Source organism: Mustela lutreola, chromosome 9 (genome assembly GCF_030435805.1).
Source record: "Mustela lutreola isolate mMusLut2 chromosome 9, mMusLut2.pri, whole genome shotgun sequence".
Taxonomy (NCBI): Eukaryota; Metazoa; Chordata; class Mammalia; order Carnivora; family Mustelidae; genus Mustela; species Mustela lutreola.
The window spans coordinates 69,305,136-69,326,563 of NC_081298.1; the positions used below are offsets into that span (position 1 = coordinate 69,305,136).

At 37.0% G+C, this 21,428-nt stretch overlaps 1 protein-coding gene across 8 annotated transcripts in view; it reads left to right on the forward strand.

Moving 5' to 3' along the window:
- Nucleotides 1-21,428, forward strand: part of THADA (THADA armadillo repeat containing) — a 329,451-nt gene that overhangs the window by 32,992 nt on the left and 275,031 nt on the right. For 5 of the 8 annotated variants that reach the window (XR_009344817.1, XM_059134619.1, XM_059134620.1 and 2 more), the window contains 6 exons: nt 2,857-3,008; nt 6,108-6,321; nt 10,525-10,660; nt 10,911-11,047; nt 14,481-14,642; nt 16,194-16,351. Coding sequence is in view for 7 of the 8 variants with exons in the window: in XM_059134619.1 (XP_058990602.1) it covers nt 2,857-3,008; nt 6,108-6,321; nt 10,525-10,660; nt 10,911-11,047; nt 14,481-14,642; nt 16,194-16,351 (959 nt within the window). In the remaining variant the exon portion in view is untranslated. The remainder of the gene's footprint in view (nt 1-2,856; nt 3,009-6,107; nt 6,322-10,524; nt 10,661-10,910; nt 11,048-14,480; nt 14,643-16,193; nt 16,352-21,428) is intronic. The other 3 variants (XM_059134621.1, XM_059134622.1, XM_059134624.1) reach the window with 3 other exon arrangements.

Here is a 21,428-nt window from a genome sequence, read left to right on the forward strand (position 1 = left end):
TCAAGGAATGAGAAAGAGAAGAGCAAACCTAACCCAAATTTGGTAGAAGGAAGGAAATGAAGATTAGAACAAAGACAAACAACATGGGGAATAGGAAAACATTATAGAGAATCAATGAAAACAAACATTTGTTTCTTTAAAAGGTCAACAAAATTGACAAAATTTTAGCTTTACTAAGAATAAAACAAAAGAAGGTGCAAATAACAAAGATCAGAAATACAAGCAGGGACATTTGTACTGGCCTTACAGAAATAATTTTCAATAAATTAGGTAGCTTAGATGAAATGGACAGATTCTTAGAAACAGACAAATTGCTGACTTAACAAATAGAAAATTTGTTATCTGTAGCAAATAAGAGGTCAGGTCAGTAATTAAAAGCCTCTCAGTAAAGGAAAGTCCAGAGGGAGTGGCTTTACTGGTGAATTCTACCGAACATTTAAAGAATTAGTGCCAGTTCTTCTCAAACTCTTCTAAAAGATTAGACAGGAGGGAACATTTCCAAACTCATTCTATGAAGCCAGCATCACCATAGTACGAAAGGCAGATGGAGATACCACAAGAAAACTATAAGATACCACAAGAAAAAACTATAAGATACCACAAGAAAACTATGCCCTTATGAGCATAAATGCAAAAATTCTCAAGAGAATACTAGCAAACCAAACCCAACACCATATTAAAAGTATTATACCCATGACTAATCAAAGTGGAATTTATCCCAGGAATGCAGGGGTGGTTCAATGTAAGAAAAAAATAGTCGATGTAATATACCACATTAAAATGATGGGGGGAAAATCCTATGATAATCTCAATTGATACAGAAAAACTGTTGACAAAATTCAGCATCCTGATATGATAAATAAACACTCAAGAAACTAGGAATAGAAAGGAGCTTCCTCAGTAGGTTAAAGGACATTCATGAAAAACCCACACTTAACACGAAACTCAATGGTAAAAGACTGAAAGAAAGTCTTTCCTTTGTGATCAGGAACAAGACACAGATGCTCATTTGCCCACTGGTGTCACCATTGTACTGCAAACTTCAACCAGAGCAGCAAGGCAAGAAAAAGGAATTAAAAGCATCTGAGTTCGAAAAGAAGCAAATTTAATCAGACATGAATGAAATGACAAAAACTCCATTCACTTGCTTTAGGAATTTCACAGGTTTGCACTAACTTGTGAATTAAGATTAAAAAAGAAATGCGGGGGCGCCTGGGTGGTTCAGTGGGTTAACCCTCTGCCTTCGGCTTGGGTTATGGGTCCTGGGATCGAGCCCTGCATCGGGTTGTCCACTCAGCAGAGAGCCTGCTTCCCTCCCCCAACTGCTTGCCTCTCTTTCTACTTGTGATCTCTCTCTGTCAAATAAATAAATAAAATCATTTTTAAAAAATAAATAAATAAAAAAGAAATGCACATTTAAAAAAATAAATAAAAAGAAATGCGCATCATATTGAACATCTTCATGTTTTCAGGTGTTATCAGAGTGGGTAGTATGTTAAATCTTGTTAATGTTCTTTGCATTTTGTGAAACCTTTTATTGCCACAGTTGTTTAGTCTTAATCTCAGAGTTAAGTGGATTTGGTGACTACCATTATTTTTTGGTGATAGTTTTTCTGTTCATTTCTTGGTTGGCTGCATTTCACTTTTATTTTGAGAAGAGTTATTGGGGAAATATAGTTCTTAATTTCTTAAACATTCAAAAATGCTTCTATTGACATTGTTCCTGATGCTGGAGTAGGATTTTTTTTTTTTTTAAGATTTATTTATTTATTATTCAAGAGAGACAGAGAGAGCATAGGGGAGGGGCAGACGGAGAGAGTGAATCCTCAAGCAGACTCCGCCCTGAGTGTGGAGCCCAGTGCAGTACTGAATCTTGAGACACTGAGATCATGACCTGAGCCCAAACCAGGACTTGGATGCTTAACCATCTGACCCACTTGACGCTCCTGGAGTAGGATGTTGATGTATAATTTTTCACCACACCTTTCTCTGAGGATGTTGCTCCACAGTCTTCTAGCACTACATGTTGCTAAGGTGAAGAGTTAATGTTGTCCCATTTTGGAGATAAATTGAGCTTTTGTGCCTGAATAGCCAGAAGACTCCTTCGCTATCTTTGATGCCTGGCAATTCTAGTAGGATACATCATCATATCAATTATTCTGTGTTGGTTTAACTAAGACATGGTAGGACTTTGGATTCTAGGTTAAGACATTTTACAAAGATTTTTTAGAAGTCATTCCTAAATTTATTATTTTTTTTATTTATTTAAAAACTAACTTAGGAATCTTTTATATACAGTATATCCTTTTGAAAAAGAATGAAGTGGTTTTGTTTATTTATATATTTTTAAAGACTTAAAAAATTCATTTATTCATGAGAGACAAAGAGAGAGAGACAGGCAGAGTCAGAGGGAGAAGCCTCAGGGAGCCTGATGAGGAACTTGATCCCAGGAGGCCTAAGCTGAAGGCAGAGGCTTAACCCACTGAGCCACCCAGGTCTTCCTAGAATGAATTGGTTTTAAACAAAATTTTAAGAAGTGCTTTTTATTTGGGGAACTTTAATATTTATTTTATCATTTTAGGAAATAAGGAAAAATTATTCTTTTGTGCTGTTATGGGTAAACTGTGAATGTGAATATTTGCACCAATTTTCTATAAATTTGGTCAGATAACTTCAACGTGTTGATTTCCTTTTTCTTTTATTAACTTAAAAAAATATATATTTATTTAAGTAGGCTTCATGCCCAATGTGGGTCTTGAACTCACGAGTCTTAGATCAAGAGTCCCATGCTCTACCAAGTGAGCCAGCTAGGCGCCCCCTCTTATTATTCACTTTTAAATCTTTTTCTATTTTTAGGTCAAGTCCAAACAGTGTATCAGCTGAGCCATGATATTGATATTAGTCGCTTCCACACACTAATGGAATGTTTTACCAGCACTTTTGAAGAAGTCAAGATTTTAGCATTTGATCTTCTGATGAAGTTACCAAAAACAGTTATACAGTTTCAGGTATTCGGACCTTTCCTGTGTGAATGTGAATGTGGTGTATGCATGAAGACTTTATTTTAGCAGCAAATAAAGCAGTCTGTGGATTATGCAGGCTTTTTGCGTCTGCCTTCTCACATCTTCTGATCCTTCAGTTATTATTAATACTCCTAGTGTTGCAGGGTGGTAGGGATGTTGGAGGAGGTAGGGATGGATGGTGTGAAGAAAGGAAATACCATGAGAGAAAATGAACTGCAGATCCTTGAGTTTTGCTTCTTTTATTGTTTTGGTAAAAAAAGGATGTGTAAGAAGTGGTAGGTTTTCTTGCTCACAGGAGTATTCGTAGATTTCAGTTAACTGTGGTCTCCCCAGTTCCCGTGGACATGTTAATATTCTGTCAAAACACATCACTTACAGTAACTTGCGTTTTTTGAGATAACATTCTTGCTAAGTTGACTGGGAAGCTGAGTGTAAGTGAGGCAGAGAACGTGTTTCTGATCTTCCAACAAGCAATAGCTAAACTGAGACTGAAACTCAGTACTTGAGGTTAACAGCAGTTTTCTCCCCTGGCCTTCTACCCCATCCCAGCCCCCATTCTCTTCCTGACAGCAGGCACTGCCAAACTTGGAGTGGGAAGAAAAGGGGGGGCTTGAGAGTGAGGGCACAGCATGGGGATGGGTCTGCAGGGGACACTCCAACCGAGGTGCTTGGCTGTGCCCTTGGAGTGTGTTCTGGGGCTGTGAGATCACCGGCATCCGTGGGTTTACTGGCTCTAGGGCTTTGCTCTGGCTTTCTGTTAGAGCTATATAGAAGCCAAAGGCGTCTACCAGGGCTGGTGCTGTTCTCTGTTCTCTGGCTATTAGGCTCTAGCTAGGGCAGGACAGCTTGTAGATACAGTGGATTCTTCTTCTTCTTCTTCTTTTTTTTTTTTTTTAAGATTTTATTTATTTATCAGAGAAAGAGCACGAGAGCAGGGGGAGGGATAGTGGGAGAGGGAGAAAGATGTTCCCACTGAGCAGGAAGCCTAGTGTGGGGCTTGATCCTAGGACCCTGTGGTCATGACCTGAGCCAAAGGCAGATGTTTAACCCACTGAGCCACCCAGGCACCCTGAGATTCAGTGGCATTCTGTAGGAGCTCATGTCAGAGAGCACAAGGTATCTGTTTCATTGGCTTCAAGATGGCATTGCAAGATCCTAGAGCATCTTTTCTAACTTGGGTCTGTATTAGGAGTGGTTCTCCAGTGTCCATTTATCTTTGTGATCTTTCAGGTGCCTTGGTAAGCAGAAGCTTCTTTTGATGCTTGGGCTTCTAAGTTTTGTACCAAATGGAGTTTTTAAAGGAGGTGCTTTCTCTTCCTTTCTTCTCTCCCACCTGCTCATTCTCCTTGTCCCTTACCATTCATCACACTGAAGCGTTTTATTATGTATGATATATGTGTGTCATTTATATATCATACATATATACCTATGACTCATTCTTGGCAAATATTTTGAAACTATCTCAAGTCGGGGCGGGGGGGTTGTGTGTATATATATAGCACCTATATGAAAGACTTGGTTGGTCCTTTGAGATAACTTTAAAATGTTTTTGAATCCAAACTAATTTCTCTAAGGACCTATGTATATATTTTTTTGATGGCATATTTTTGTAGTGTATGACTTTATTACTCACATTGTCTGTTGCCCTTTTTTCTTGTAGAGCTACATATCCAAGGTCTTTATATTTTTACTGACTTTAGATGATAGAACAAAGGTATTTTATTTATTTTAAGATTTTATTTATTTATTTGAGAGAGAGAGAGAGAGAGAGCACATGCGCGCGCAAATGAGACAGCACAAGCAACAGGAGCAGCAGAGTGAGAGGGAGAAGCTGACTCCCCAGGATCCTGGGATCATGACCTGAACTGAAGGCAGATGTTCCAGGTGCCCTGGAGCAAAGATATTTTAGACTCCAAAGGCTATTTATTGTGTTTCTTACTTGTCAGTTAAGCAATTCAGGGACCTAATTGTTCATTATAAAAAAATAATGGCTTAGATGCTTAATTGGTTTTTTTTAGTATTTATTTTGATTTGAGCTTTTGGCCACTCTAAATTTTTTAGGTCACAGAAAATTAAACTTATCAAATGATAAAGAATTTAAACTGAAAGAAACTGGTATTTGAATCAATATGTTTGATATCTATTGTAAATTAATAGATTTCCAATTAAAGTAAATATTGGTGTACCTATAGCCAAATTAAAAGTTAATCTTGTAATGATTTGTTTCCCTTGCATTAGACAATTATGGAGTAATCCTAGTAGAATTAATACTATTGAGCAGTGAAACCCTGAGACTCAGTGTAGTGAATATGCCAGCCATGGAGCTGGGTTGAGGACCCATGTCTCTTGACCTCAGCCCAGTGCCTTTCCATACAGATTACAGTGAACTGTCCTTTATTCTCTTCTTTAGGACATGTCAGTGGATGTTTCTATGACATACAGGTGTGGGAGCTCTGATGGAGAATTTCTGAGGCTGATACGATCACTTTATTTGCCATATATATATATATATAGCACTTTATTTGATACGATCACTTTATTTGCCATATATATATATATATATATATAGCAAATCCATATCTATGTATATATATGGATCTTTGCCAGGAACAGTCCTGTGGATTTGTACTTTTGTGTACTTTTGTGTGAATTTCTATTTTTTTCCATTGAATTTGCTGAATGGGGAGGGGGTTGGCGGGGAGTGTAGGAGTATGCTGCTCAGGTAAAACAGACTTCAGCATACAAAAAAAAAACCCTCTGGTCTATATGGAAATAAAAAGATTTCTGATTATAGTCATCGCAGAATTTTTACAAGAAAAAGTATGCTTCTGCTGGAGAAAGAGTTACTAAAAAAAAAGCTTTATTAGTGTCAATTTCCCAATCACATTATTTTCAAGATCCTCATCACTAGAGCTGAGTAATAATAATAATCAGTAATAAAAATGTCTAACCTATATTCTGGGGAAAAGGGAATTGAATTAATATTTATATCAAGTTTCAGTTATGTGGCAGGCCCTGATTCTAAATTCCTTCAAATTAAAGAAATGTTTCAGTGACAGTTACTGAGTCTGTTCTTTATTCCAGGATTCAGAGAAACTGCAAGGCTTATTCCAGGCAGCATTGGAGCTCAGCTCAAGCACTAAACCATATGACTGTGTGACAGCTTCCTACCTGCTGAACTTCTTAATCTGGCAGGATGCCCTGCCCTCATCTCTGTCTGCCTACTTAAAAACTCAGCAGGCTACATGTGGAGCTGAAGATAAGTCTGCCATTATGGTGGAGAGGAACACATTAATGGGTTTGTATTGAATAAATGTCCTTTTGCTGTTGCTTATCAAAACCAGTATCTTACTTTCTCTCTATTCATTTAGTTAGCGTAGCTAGTGGCAAACATTTATTTTGTGTTTTTTACATTTTAAAAAAATTTTTAAAAGGTTTTTAAAATTTATTTGAGAGAGAGAATGAGGAAGAGAGAGATTAAGAACACAAACAGCAGGGAATAGCAGAGGAAGAGGGAGAAGCAGGCTTCCTGCTAAGCTGGGAGCCTAACTTGGAGCTTGATCCCAGGATCCTGAGATCATGATCTGAGCCACCTAAGAGCCCCTATTTTGTGTTTTGTTTTGGGGTGTTTTTTTTGGTTTGTTTGTTGTTTTGTTTGTTTTTTTTTATTGAAGAGTTTACTAGCATATAAGAATACTGCGAATTTCTCTTTTGCAAATAAATAATTTACTCAGCTGTAACACTGTTTCTAAACAGAGGATTCATGTTTAAATTCATGTTTAAATAATCTACTTATTTGTAGATTATGCAAATGGACACTAATAGAGCTCTTATTTAAATAGGACATCTTTATAAAAAATGTACTTTTTTGGTGGCAGAAATTTTACTATGACTATAGCTAGATCATCTTTGCTCTTTCTATAAAGAGCAGAGTTCCTTTGTCTATCAAGTTTATGTTTTAACTGAGTGTCAGACCCCTGCCTTTTACTCTTCCCATATAGCCAGTTCTAAAACCTAGCTGACTGGTTTAGGTCTAGTGATTCCCAATAAATATTTCTTGGGGATTCATGTGCTTAATTTTGTGCTAATAAATCTTCATTTGGACTTGTAAATAAGGACAGATACGGATTTTTATTTAAAAAAAATAAAAGAGAGAGAGAGAGTGAGGTCAGATGTAGGAAGAGTGTTAAAAACTGTTGTCTCCACGATGGTAAAAAATGCCCCAAGAAAGGGAACTAATAATGGGAGAAAATTAGGAGGCTGTGGGGATAAGGAAGGGACAAGTGCCATGGAAGATAGCACCTGTCCACTCTAGTTGCTTCAGGGCTGGACTCAAAAGGAGACCTTAATACACGACAGGAAGAAGTTTGTACTTGGGGCAAACTGTTCATGTACAGGCTTTCAAATTCAAGTCATTTAAAAAAACTATGAGATATTTCAAGCATATAAAAATATTTAAATATAGATATAGGCTATAAATAGTAATTGTATAAAAATGTCATAAGTTTTATTCCCAAGCTAGGTAATTACACTCAATAGCATCCATACCTTTAAAGCTTCTCTTCTATCCTAGCTCCCTCCCCGGCCACATAATAACTCTTCTGTGTTTTATATCAGTCTTTCATCTTGTTTTTACCAAAATTTTACCACCCATGTATATATCATTAAGCAATATATTATTTACTTTGACATGATTTTAAATTTTATATAAATAGTACCATATGTATTATACAAATTTACTACATTTTATTAATGCATTCTCCTGTTGAGGGACTTCTTTTTTCTAAATATATCATGCTGATGTGAACATTCTCATAAATATCTCTTCTAATGGACAGGTCTGAGATACTATGGTAAACAAAAAAGTAGAATAGCCTTGTTATAAAGTATGTGCATCTTCAACTTAACTAGGTGATGGCAAATAGATTTTTAAAATACATTACCACCAATAAATTTTGAAGAGTTGTGTATTACATCATCACTATAACTTGCTATTGTCAGATTTTAGAGGTTTATGGAATATAAAGTGGTATCTTGTGGTTTCATCTTGCATTTTTCTGGTTGCTAATGCAACTGAGCATCTTTTTACATGTTTATAACAATTCACTTCTCCCCTTCTGTGAAATTCCTGTTCGTGTTCTTTAGTTTTCTGTAGGGCTGTTTGTCTTTCTCCTATTGATTTTTTTAGGACTTCTTTGTGTATTTTAAATGTTAATAATTTACTTGTTATACACAGCTTTAAAATTTAAAGTATAACTCTAGAGGGGTTAGAGGAGATACTGTCTGTGCTGGGATAACTGGGTAGTTACATGCAGAAGAATGAAGCTGGATCTACTTCTTTATACCATATGCAAAAATTAGTTTAAAATGGATCAAAGACCTAAATACAAAAACTAAAAAGAACAAAACTCTTAGAAGAAAACACGAGGTAAATCTTTGTAATCTTAGATTAGGTAGTGGTTTCTTAGATCTGGCACTCACAGCACAAGCAAAGAAAAAATAGATAAATTGGACTTAATGAAAATTTGAAACGTGTCAAGGATGTCCTTAAGAAAGTGAAAAGACAACATGTAGAATGGGAAGCATATTTGGGGTTCCTTTATCTGAGAAAGGACTTATATCTAGAATATATAAGGAATTTTTACAACTCCCTAGTAAAATGATATAACCAAATTTAAAAATGGACAAAGAATCTGAATAGACATTTCTCCATAAAAGATAAATGTGAAAAATAATCACATGAAAAGATGCTCCACATCATTAGCTGGTAGGAAAATGCAAATCCAAATTACAATGAGGAAGCACTTCACACCCAGTAGGGTGGCTATAAACAAAATAAAAGCAGAGCCCTTACACGCTGCTGGCAGGAATATAAAATGGTACAGCTACATTGGAAAACAGTCTGGCAATTCCTTAGAAAGTTAAACATGGCATTACCATATGATCCTACAGTTCCACACTGAGGCTGCTGTAACAGGATACCATAGCCTGGGTGGCTTCAACAACAAACATTTAGCTCTCATGGTTCTGGAGGCTGGGAAGTTCAAGATTAAGGTGTGAGCAGTTTCAGTTCTTGATGAGAACCCTCTCCCTTGCTTCAGACAGCACCCTTCTTGCTCTGTGCTCACATGGAGGAGAGGAAGCCAGCTCTGGTCTCTCTTCCCCTTCTTAGAAGGACTCTAATCTCGTCATGGGGGTCCCACTCTCACAATCTCATCTAAACCTAATTTCCTCTTAAAGACTCCCATTTTCAAATATGAGACTTGGGGCTTCAAATAGAAATTTGGGGAAGCATGTAAACATTTAGTCCATACTGGACATACATTGAGAGAAATGAAAACTATGCCCAAACAAAGACTTGTATGTGAATGTTCACAGAATTATTCTTAATAGGCAAAACATAGGAACAGCTCCCATGTCTATTAACTGATAAATGGATAAATAAAATGTGGTGTGTTCATACAAGGGACTGTTTTTCAGCCATAAAAAGGAATGAAATACTTGTATGATCCAGTGTGGATGAACTTTGAAAACACTGCTAAGTGGAAGAAGCCCCATATTTTATGATTCTGTTTATGTATGTTCAGAATAGGCAAATCTGTAGACTTAGAAAATAGATAAGTTTTTGCTTAGGGCTGGGGATGGTGAGAGATGCAAGGAGGGGAGTGACTGATAATGGGTAAGGGTTTTTTTGGGGGAGGATTAAAATGTTCTAAAATTCACTGTAGCGATGATTGCACATATCTGTGAATATACTAAAAACCACTGACTTATATACTTGAAATGTGTAAATTGTGTGGTATGTGAATTATACCTCAAAAAAGGCATTGTTTAAAAAAACCACAAAACAACAACTGTTCAAGTAGCCCATGGTACATGGGCCTGGGGTCTGGTTCCCTAGATAGAGGATGTCTAGGAGGAATTATTCAGAGTCATTGCTGAAAATAGATCCAGGAACTTAGGGAAAGACCCAGTTCTGCTTTCTTGACTGGAAATGCATAGCAGGCTGGATCACTTTGAAAATTTCTTTTTTTTTTTTTATTTTATTTTATTTTTTTAATTTTTTATTTTTTATAAACATATATTTTAAACTATGGAAAGAACCTAGATGTCCATCAACAGATGAATGGATCAAGAAGATGTGGTATATATACACAATGGAATACTATGCAGCCATCAAAAGAAATGAAATCTTGCCATTTGCAACAACGTGGATGGAACTAGAGCGTATCATGCTTAGCGAAATAAGTCAAGCAGAGAAAGACAACTATCATATGATCTCCCTGATATGAGGAAGTGGTGATGCAACATGGAGGCTTAAGTGGGTAGAAGAATAAATGAAACAAGATGGGATTGGGAGGGAAAATTTCTTTTTTAATATAAAACCTCTAACACAGTTGAGTTGAGCTGGATTTTTCTGTGGGGACTGTTAAGCTATTCACAAATTTATAAATGTGTTTTTAAGCGGGCATTACTTTGGTTTTTTGTTTGCTTTTTCTAGTCATCAAATGCTTGTTGGAAAATCTTGAGGAAGAAGTATCTCAGGCGGAAAATTCTCTCCTTCAGGCAGCAGCATCATTTCCACTGTATGGGCGAGTTCACTGTATCACCGGAGCTTTGCAGAGGTTATCTCTAAAGTAAGTGTAGCCACAGCTCTCTCCTGAGCATGCGTGTCTGAACTTTAAACCCTTATTGGATTGTGTCCTGGGAAAGGAGTATGTTGTCTTAAAGATAATTAAAAATTAGATTTTAAAAATGTACACTTATTTTTATATCTTAAACATTTCATAGATTGCACAATTTTAAAATAGATTCCTTTATGTAATTTCCATTTGAAAATTTTGAATTTTGCTTTTAGTGTAAATTTCCTTACCGTCCTCGTTGCAGCAGCCTGCGGTTGGTGAGCGAATGGACACCTGTGGTAGAGAAGCTCCTTTTGATGTCTTACAGGCTTTCTGCTGTGGTGTCTCCTGTCATTCAGAGCTCCTCCCCAGAGGGCCTTATCCCAATGGACACTGATTCAGGTCAGCAAATGAAAAAAGCTAGAATTCCTGTATTTTTGCTCATTGTGCCTCTCCCTGCCAAATCATTTCTTTGGGAAGATACAGAAACTAATAGGTGGGTCAAGAAGCTATTTATTATGGTTAGTAATATCTTCTGCCATTTTAGTAATGTCTTTAACTCTTAAAAAATAACCAAAACAAATAAATGAACCGGGTGATGAACAAGATACTTCCTCTTCTGGGGTAAATCAGATATTCTAATATTGTCGTTTCAGAGCACCACCTACCAGGTAGCTGCTGGGGCTAGGAGAGTGAGCAATAAATCAGGAGGTGGGGTTTAGTCAGAGATGGAAGCTTATTAGGAATCAGGAATGGGCAAAGGGCATTTGACACACAGAGACCGTTTAATTAAAATAAAAAATAGGAGGAGATACTCAAAATGCCCCAAATTGAACTCATGAACTTTCATCTGCCTTTTCCCTCCCAAGCCCTGTGTCTTTGCAAATGGCCCTAACAAAGGTCTGTTTGTGCAAGTCAGGAGCCTAGCAGTGCTTGTTGTCTCTCTTCTGTTCCTTACATATCTTGCTTGACTTCATGTTCTTTCAGTGGTACCCCTTAAATATTTTCAAATCTCTTTTGTTTTTATCTGCCACCCTCTTACCTTCTCCTAGGCCTTTATCTCTCTTGTTTGGATGACTCTAGGGATCTCCCAGCTGGTTTCACCCCCATCTACTCTTATCAGCTCCTTCCATTTTCTTTTTATACTATATCCCCAGCAATCTTTCCTACTCATGTCATTCATCATGCTTCCCATAATCTCTGCTTAACCCTTGTGCTCTGCCCCACTCCATTTGTTTAAAATACTTGAGCGACCTCAGACCAGGTCCTGTAGTAGTTGGGCTCCTGCAACCTTGTGGGTCTTACTTATCCCTTTTTCTTCCCAAAGTGTTCTTCATGGATTTATTGTGGTTTAAGAGGGATACTTTCCTCTGTTGTTCTTAGCAAGTGCCTGGTAGAAGTAGGTATACAATAAATATTTGTTACCATGAAAAATCAATGGGTGAGCAGTTCCAGAAAGGATAGGAACTAAACCCAGTGCGTGGGATGCTGTAGGTGGCATATATATACCTGTCCTGTAACAGCCAGAAGGGATTGTCTGGGAAAGGTGTACGTTTAGTGTTAAAATAAAGTTTGTGAATGCATTTGAGGAGTGCACACGAGAGGCTTGTACTAAGAACACACTGAGTGTATCATAAACACCCAATTAAAGTAACTTGGAGTTGCACGTTTGCATAGAAAATGTTGGGTTTTGTTCTTTACTAAAAATGAATTGACAGTGGGGCGCCTGGGTGGCTCAGTGGGTTAAGCCGCTGCCTTCGGCTCGGGTCATGATCTCAGGGTCCTGGGATCGAGTCCCGCATCGGGCTCTCTGCTCAGCAGGAAGCCTGCTTCCTCCTCTCTCTCTCTCTGCCTGCCTCTCTGCCTACTTGTGATCTCTCTCTGTCAAATAAATAAATAAAATCTTAAAAAAAATAAAAAAATAAAAATAAATGAATTGGCAGATTGGTGACGGTTTATGATAGTAAGACACAGTTATTTGTTTATTTTGGCTGGTAGTCTACCAAAACTTGATGTTTTAGTTTTCCTACTAAAACAACATGTGGGAATAAGAAACATCCAATCTTAAAGTATTTGGGTCAGGCAAATATCAGTATATTCTGGATGAGAAATCTTGAATACTTGTCATCCGTCATGGGTGGGGCCTATAGCATATGCCAAAATTCTATTATTAAAGTTTTAGAATGTCTTTTGGTCTCAAAAATAGTCTGTGCCCCTTAGACTTTTCCTTGGTTTTGCCTTTTCTTTTTACCTCGGGTTGTCTCCATTATTCCTATTTCTGTCCTGCATTATCTACCATGCATTCTGAATTCCTTGAAAATGTTTCCTCTGAAAGCCATAAAAACTAATGGGTAAAATTTTATTCTGCTCATCCTTTTATTCTTCCATGGTTTCTCTTTGGAGCCAGTGTTACTTTTTCATGATTGTCAAAATATGTTTTGGCAATATTTTCATGGAAGCCCTAAGTGAACATAAGGTGTTTGAGTCATTTTGACAGCGCGTAGGGTCTTTGTATCTCCTATAAGACCTAAAATGTAAGTGTATCTAGGGACTCCTGGGTGGCTCAGTTGGTTGAGCATTTGCCTCTGGCTTGGGTCATGATCACAGGGTCCTGGGACTGAGTCCCTAGATGGGCCCCTTGCTCAGTAGGGAGCCTGCTTCTCCCTTTGCCTGCCCTTCCCCTGGCTTGTGCATGTTCTTTCTCTCTGACAAATAAATAAAATCTTCTAAAAAAAAAGTAAGTATCTAAAAAAAGTATCTAATAGATTTATAAAATACCTGTTGTTTGATTTTTTTAAAAATTGGTTTCAAGTTACTAGCTGTTGTTATTTTTTTTCTTAAACTCTGTGAGCCTGCCTAGCTCTTCATTACATCATCATCTGTTCATTCCTTTAACCCGTGTTACTGAGCCTCTGCTATGAGCTGGTTCCTGTTGTAGGTGGAGACTCAGCGTGAATAAAGTGTCGCATTCATAAAGCTTACTTTTCCTAATTCATTGAGTGCTTAAGAATAAAAATGAAGTTCAGTATAATACAAGGACTGTAAATCATACTTAGAAAGCAGTATATTACCTAATGCATTTTGAAGATAGCTAAGGTGTCTTCATAATATTCCTGAGCTATAAAAGGTTTTTTTCTTTATTTTTAATTGAAGTACAGTTGACAATACAATATTGTGTTAAAGATTGTTTTGTTGTTGTGGTTTCTTACCTCTTAAAATCAAATTGCCTGAAGTTTAGTTTTCTTTTCTCACATGACTGAGCACCGTATTTGCGATCCTTAGACAACACTAAGGAAAGCAGTGTAAAGAGAAAAAGAAAGTAAAGTGATGTAAATGAGAGAGTGGTCTTTGTCCTGTGGAGAGTTTTTGTTGTGTTGTTTTGTCTTGTTTTCAACCAATTTAAAATTTTTGCCGTATTTTAAAAGCACACTCAAGTGTCATGAAGACCTTAATAATTTTTACATTATCTACCCCATAAGTCCCTTGTAATAGAGCTGATTTTTAAGTATTCAAAATTTTAAAATTTGGTGCACCTGGGTGGCTCAGTCGGTTAAGTGTGGCACTCTTGATTTTGGGTCGTGTCATGATGTCAGGGTCATGAGATTGAGCCTCTCCACTGAGCATGGAGCTTGCTTAAGATTCTCTCCCTCTCCCTCTGCTCTTCCCCCTCCCACCCCTGCTCATTCATATGCATGCACGCACAGCCTCGCACTCGCTCACGCTCGCTCTCTCTCTCTCAAAAATAAAATTTAAAAAATTGAGGGCAAATACTCTCAAGGGAAATCTGCATGGGCTGCAAAACTGTGGTTTATGCACTCCCTTCTCTCTCCCTCAGAGTCAGCAAGCCGCTTACAGACGATTCTGAGTGAGATTCAACCACGAGATACTAATGATTACTTCACTCAAGCCAAAATTCTCAAAGAACGTGATAGCTTTGATTTTGAGGACTTGAATGCCAGTGTGCCAAATCTTGGTGCTTCTGCAGAGACCAAAGGTAGCACGTATAAAATCAATATTGTATTACTGTAATTGGTGTTCAGTGACATCATATACAAAATGTTCTTTTTACATAGGAAATCAGGATGCATAGGTTTGCAGAACATTTCTAGATAATTAAAGTCTTGGAGCTTGTCCGTGATTTATTTTGGAGAATCTGTATCTAAGACTTTTACCAGAAAATGGTGCACCCCAGGACATTAATATATAAGGGGCTACAACAGAAAGCCTTTGAGTGGGAACACCTGTCTTGGCAGCCAGGTGGTGTTCAGTCAACTTGGGTTTGGGCCACAGTGCTGTGGTTCTCTGCAGTGAGAGTCCTTACGGTCAAGAAATCATGTCCTTTGATTTCTGAAGGGAAATCAGCCTTATTACTCAGTAAAGCATGAGCTGCTTTATTGTATCAAGCCTCTGAAAGTTGTATTCTACTGCTTGTTTTCTCTTTAGTTGTTATTTTATCATTTTCTATAATGCTGTAAAGTGTCATCAACAGTAATAGCTTAGTGACTTAGTACATATTCTACTTTCTCCACTAGGTGGAGATATTCTCTTATAAAAATTTCTCGTCATTTTTTAAACTACACAACATAACATCTAAATACATGCTTGTTGTAATAGTTTGAGGCAATAGCGAGGGAAATTTGAATTAAAAACAACTTAAAACCTTAATTAAAATTTCAATTCAGTGTTTACATTTTACCTTAAAAAAAAGAACAACAAACAAAATTAAAGATCTTCATTGACTCCCCCAAGCCACTTCTTCTCTTTGAAGTGTATTTGCTTTTAGATTTATTCTGTATATTGATGGGTATATGCATTTACTCTTTTAGTTTAGTGGGCATTTAAAAAACACAAATGGGTTGCTTTGTAACTTGCCTTGGATTTTTCTTTAATGTTAATACTAAAATACTCTAAAAACTAGAAAAAGAGAGGAAGCATAATTGGTGTTTATTGGCTATGGAATTTAAATATAGTTTGAAAGAAAATTTATATTTTCCTTTGATTTTAAAAGTTTTATCCTGCCCCTTGGTGAGCTACCCTCACCAAGATGAGTAATGAAATGTATTTATAGTCGGAATTTGTTTCATTCATTTCTGAAAGTTAGACTTAATTTTTGAAATGGTATTGTGTTTTATTTTAAAATTTATTTTGAGGGGCACCTGGGTGGCTCAGTTGGTCGGGTGACTGCCTTTGGCTCGGGTCATGATCTTCAGGGTCCTGGGATCGAGGCCCGCCTCAGGTTCTCTGCTCAGCAGAGAGCGTGCTTCTCTCTCTTCTACTCTCCCTACTTGTGCTCTCTCTCTCTGTCAGAAAAATAAATAAAATCTTAAAAAATTTATTTTGAAAATAGTACATTAGAAAATACTTAGCATGAATCTTAGAGCACATGCTCAACAAATGTTAGTTGTTTTATTATGAATAAATAAAACGATTGATTTGTTCATGTAGATTATTCTTGGGGAAATGATGAATAATCTTATTCTAAGAAACCTGGGATGTGAGTAATCAAGTGTCTAGTGTTGCAATTGATCCTTTTTTTTTTTTTTTTAAGGTAAAGAAAGAAAAACATGTGATGTAACTGCTCAGATGGTGCTGGTATGTTGTTGGCGAAGTATGAAGGAAGTTGCTTTACTTTTAGGCACACTGTGCCAGCTTCTCCCTATGCAGTCTGTGCCAGAATCTTCCAATGGATTATTAACGGTGGAGCAGGTAGGGTAGATATTTATTCCACCTGGCATAATTTCTGGTTATATAACTCAATATAAAAAAGATGAGTTTTGAACTTTTCTTGAATAAAATCATACAGATGTCAACTGAAGGAAATTCATGGTAGTATAGAAATTAGACCTTGCAGTATATTTCAAAACTGTGGCATTTTTGGAAATAATTTTATTTTTCTAAGTTAGAAATAACTGTAGGTTTTACCTTCTAACTTCAGTATTGCATTTTAGTTTTTATTCTTCCATTTAACACGTATAAATTTAAATGAAATTGTCTGTTTAGTAAAACTCCACAAACCTCTTAAATTTCATGAAGGAAAAAAGTAATGTATTGGTTGATTATAGATCTCTTGTTTCCCACTACACTGATAATAAAGTTGTAGTCACTTTGGTTTTTTGGCTGACTTTTATTTTAAGACCACAAAATCAGTTCACCATCTGGGACTGTTCAAGTGACGGGAGTGCAGTGTTTACAAGAAATTAGCTTACCACAAGCATTTCATTTGGAAATATTTTAGATTTATTAGATTTCTGTTTTTAATTGATTCCCTCTTCCTTTCCATATGGTTTCAACAAATCTATTTCCCACCGTTTTCCAGCAAAGATATATACCACGTACTTTCATTTTTAACCTTTTTCAAATAAAGATAATTTTTTCCCCTTAGGGTGTTACAACATTTAAGAACAAAACAAATATTGTAGTACACTAAATGCTGATTATTTCTATAATAACCATGTGACTAGTTCCATGGAAATAATGCTAATATTTTTATTCTCACACTCTGTGGCCATGTGCTTGCATCTGGTTAACAGCTGGGCCTGTGATGTTGCAAGGCCCTGAGATGGAGACCAGCCGAGGGGAACAGTACACTGTCGGCATCATTGTTTTCCTTATTCTCTTCCAAATCAAATAGGCGTCAGTGTTCTAGAGTTACTTGTAGTCATTGCTGGTGACCAGCTGGAGTGCCAGTGCCAACATCTTTGCTGAGGAATCCAGCTATGATTAATGATTACTTCACAGATGTTCACCGTCTTACTAAGAAGTAAACATGTGCTGAAGTCTCTTCACTGTTCATCTCCTCTTTTCAAGGACAAGTTAAAACATCTAGTTTTGGGGGCTGTGTTGGATAGCATTTGAAAAAAAAAATTCAGGGAAACAGATTTTGCTTTTACTGTAGTTGAGAAAGACCTGAAAGCTTCCAGTGAAAACTGTCTGGCCTTGACATCTTTTCCAGAGCACCCAAATCTTTTGAATTTAATTTATGTGGGAGAGCCATGTTGGAACTGAGAATTCATATGAAATAAAAGAGATGTTTGTAAAACAAAAACCAACCCCCTGCAAAACAGCAGAAACAATAACAGAGAGGCTCTTATAAAGCAAAGAACTCTTGTAATGACTGTTTTCTTGAATAAGACATAGAGTCTTATTTTTCTGTAAAATATTAGTTTCTACTCTAGTGAGATTCAGTCATTTTCCCATGTCACTGTTCACATGGTGACATCACATTTTTGGTTTGAGGAGAAACTAGCTACTGAACGAGCAATCAAGAATGTATGGAATAATACTGTTCCAACCTTGAAACCCTGCTCCCTGTGGAAGACTTTTCTTGATTCTGGTGTCTTTAACTAGACGAATTGCCTTAGTTTAGGAACATTTAGTCAATGAAAATCAAAGTCATCAGGAAATTAGCATTATTCATATTGCTAGAATATTCCTACTTTGAAACATCAAATTCTGCTCCATGAAATTCTTCTAAATTAAAAATAAAACCATGTACTTAAAGCTTTTGAGAGTTAAAAATATGTCCATGATGGAGAAGAAGGAAATTTCCTTTGCAGTGGCTGGGCCATGCCTGAGGTCCACCTTCCTTCTGAGGGCACAGTCACCATTACAACATGACATCTTTTGTGCATCTAGCAGCAAAACTAAGAATTTAAAAGTCAGTACCTTAGGTGAGGGTGACCATAACAGATGTGCACAGACAGGGGCAGGGAAGTGACTTGTAGGTAGGAGTCACTTTGGGGGAGAACCTGGGACTTGGATTTCTTATTCCTAAGAATAATAATTAACAACGGTGCTCTGCTTTTCTCTCGAGGGATGAAGGAGGCTGTTCCATACAACCTAAAATACTGACACTCAACCCAATGTTTCTTTTACTCTCCATTTGCCCTTTACTCTTGAAAAAGTAGGATGATTCTATTGTAATTTAAAATGTGATGCTTCAAATGCAGGCAACAGGGAGGATTTCTATAGCCCAGTGCCTTCAATCCCATCCTCATTTGAGGGCCATTTGTTGAAGTGGTGGCCTCTGAAATCCTGCATTCACGAAGGTAGTTTCTAAGCAGCTAGCAGACAGTGAGATACATTTTGAAGATTACAGTTTACTGTGGAACGAGAAAGACCGGTGCCCATTTGTGACTGAGTATTCAGTGCTATATTCACAGACTATTAGAGCTGGAAGGATCACGGGGATGATAGAATCCAACCCTCTTGCACCAGGGCAAACTGAAGCCCTTGGGCGTTACCTGGTTTGCCCAAGATCACAAAGCTGGTTTGTGGCAGTTGTGGGACAGGAACCCAGCTGTCCTTTCCAGCCTGCGTTCGGACACGGCACAGTGCTGCCTTTGTTCTGATCTGCTCATTTGATTTTTTCTTTAAATTTGATTTTCCCTTTTCCCCCTACCCAACCAGACTTTAACAAGCAAGAGGACGGTAAGGCAACTTGCTACTGAGCTTTTTAGCAAATGATTCATTTCCCTAAATTACTTCTTGTGAAGCCGTGTGTCCTCCACGGCTTTAGCAAGAGGAAAATGGGTTCATTCAGAGGCATGTCTGACTTTCCTCCTGCAAGGTAATCACCTAATGAAAGGTTCTTTCATAATGTCCCTGTACAAGAGGCAGAGATAAAACCAACTTGGAGGGATGTAAGTCGAGACCCTTAAAGAGTGGGCTTTACACACAACCTTATCTCACAGCTTCCTGGCTGGTGTGTGTCTAGGTTTCAAGCTGGGTGTTTTGCTGATGTAGAGCTTATGCTTAATGCATTTTGTTGGTCCTCTTTCCAAGGGATGTTGGATACGCAGTGCCTGCTGATTTTTTTTTTTTAAATAACTTCCTCTTTCTGGAGTATCAATTCATATGTTCATATATTTCCTATATATAAATTCATATATTTATATATTTCAATTATATTATATATTATATAATATATTTTAATTCATATATTTTTATATTTCAATTATATTATATATACTTATATATATAATATTTCTATTTATATATTATACTTTTCCTTAGTATTCCTAAAAAGAAGCTTTGGGGTAGATTTGTCATACCTGCTTTCTCCTTCCTGTAATTATCGCCACAGAAATCACCTGAATAAAAATAATTGCCAACAATTAGAAATTAGCTACTTTTTAAAAACTTCCTAAGGTAGAGTCTGTTGTGATTTTTAGGATGGCTAAATGGGTTTACACATTTTTCTCAGTGTCTTATGTTACTATGTTGGATTGTCCATTCTGGACTACAACAGGGGATATATTTTTATTAGCACCTGTGAGTCTTAAAGAAATTGCCTTTTGTATTTTGCCAAAGTTGATTTTTTTAGAAATTATGAATAAGTATTCATTGAGTTGTACTGGATACAGGTTACAATTTTTAAGCTGTGAAATGGAGTTAGACATGTCTTTTATTCACCTGTTTATTGATTGCCATAGTCCGTCAACACAAGAGTGTTGTGGGAACATAAATAAATGTAATATGTGTTTCTCTGACCGAAAGGCTTAGAAATGTAATAGGGATATAAGATAAATTCATTTTAAAAAGTTAGACTGAAGGACACCAGTTAAAATGGCACATGGTTAAGAATTTGCTAGAAAGCAAAGAGTAAATTGCTGGTGAGAAGATGTCTAAATGCCAGAAAACTTTTTTTTTTTATAAAGATTTTATTTACTTGAGAGAGTGTGTGTGCATGTGCTCATGCGTGAGCTGGAGGGGCCTGGGAGAGGGAAAAGAAGAAACAGACTCCCCACTGAGCAGGTAGCCTGATGGGGAGCTTGATCCCAGGACCTCAAGATCATGACCTGAGCCAAAAGCAGAAGCTTAACAGACTGAACCACCGAGGTGCCCCTAAGTACCAGAAAACTATTATCTTTGTTGTTATTATGTAGGGGAGCAATATTTGGGCTTTGAAGATTTCCCACCGTTAGTAAGAAATCTCTATAGTAGTGGATGTGCAGTTTAAAACATTAATTATCTTACTGTCTGCTAGACTTTTATAAACTGTTCTATTTAACCTAAGTAGAATTAATGACATTCCTAAGGTTATACGAAGTAGCTGTATCATAAAATCAAAGTTAAAATTAAGGGCTTAAATCTCACTATTTGATGATACAAAATGAAAGCAAAACAGACATTTACTGTTTGCTAGTCTACCAGGTGCTCTGCTAAATGCTTATATGTGTAATCTGACTTATTTCTCAGAATAACCCTGTGAAGTAGGTTCTAGTTGTAGCCCCACTTCACAGGTGAATGAATGAACTGCTTCATTATGTTCTACTGGCAAGGAGGCTGGATAGGGTTCCTGAACTCAGCCCTCCTGGCTCCAGGGTATCACAGCTGAACCACCACATATGGTTTTTGTAGAAATGTTCCTCCAGTACTTAAATCCTCTTTGGCTTATCTGCTTTATAATAAGTGGAATTAGCCTCGATTTTTCAGCTGTCTTTCTCTATAAATAGAGGACAAATTTTTAAAAAATGTATTTAGATTTGCCCTTTGTGGGTTTTAGGCTCTAGATGAGCATTTAGCACCCCTAATTTGTCCACTCGTGAATTGTAGATGCCTTAAGACATGGCACGTAGCTGTTTTCCCCTTTGGAAATTTATATCCTATAAACCCAGAAAAGCATGTTAATTGGCCTGTAGAAATGGGTTTTATGAAAATTTAGAACCAGGATCTGCTCAATTTAAAAAGGTAGTGACCAGAATTTAATTTTAAGTCTAGAAATCAGTGTGCCTCCCCCACCTTTTTTTTCTCTTTTACCTTAATTCCCTTAAAAAAAAAT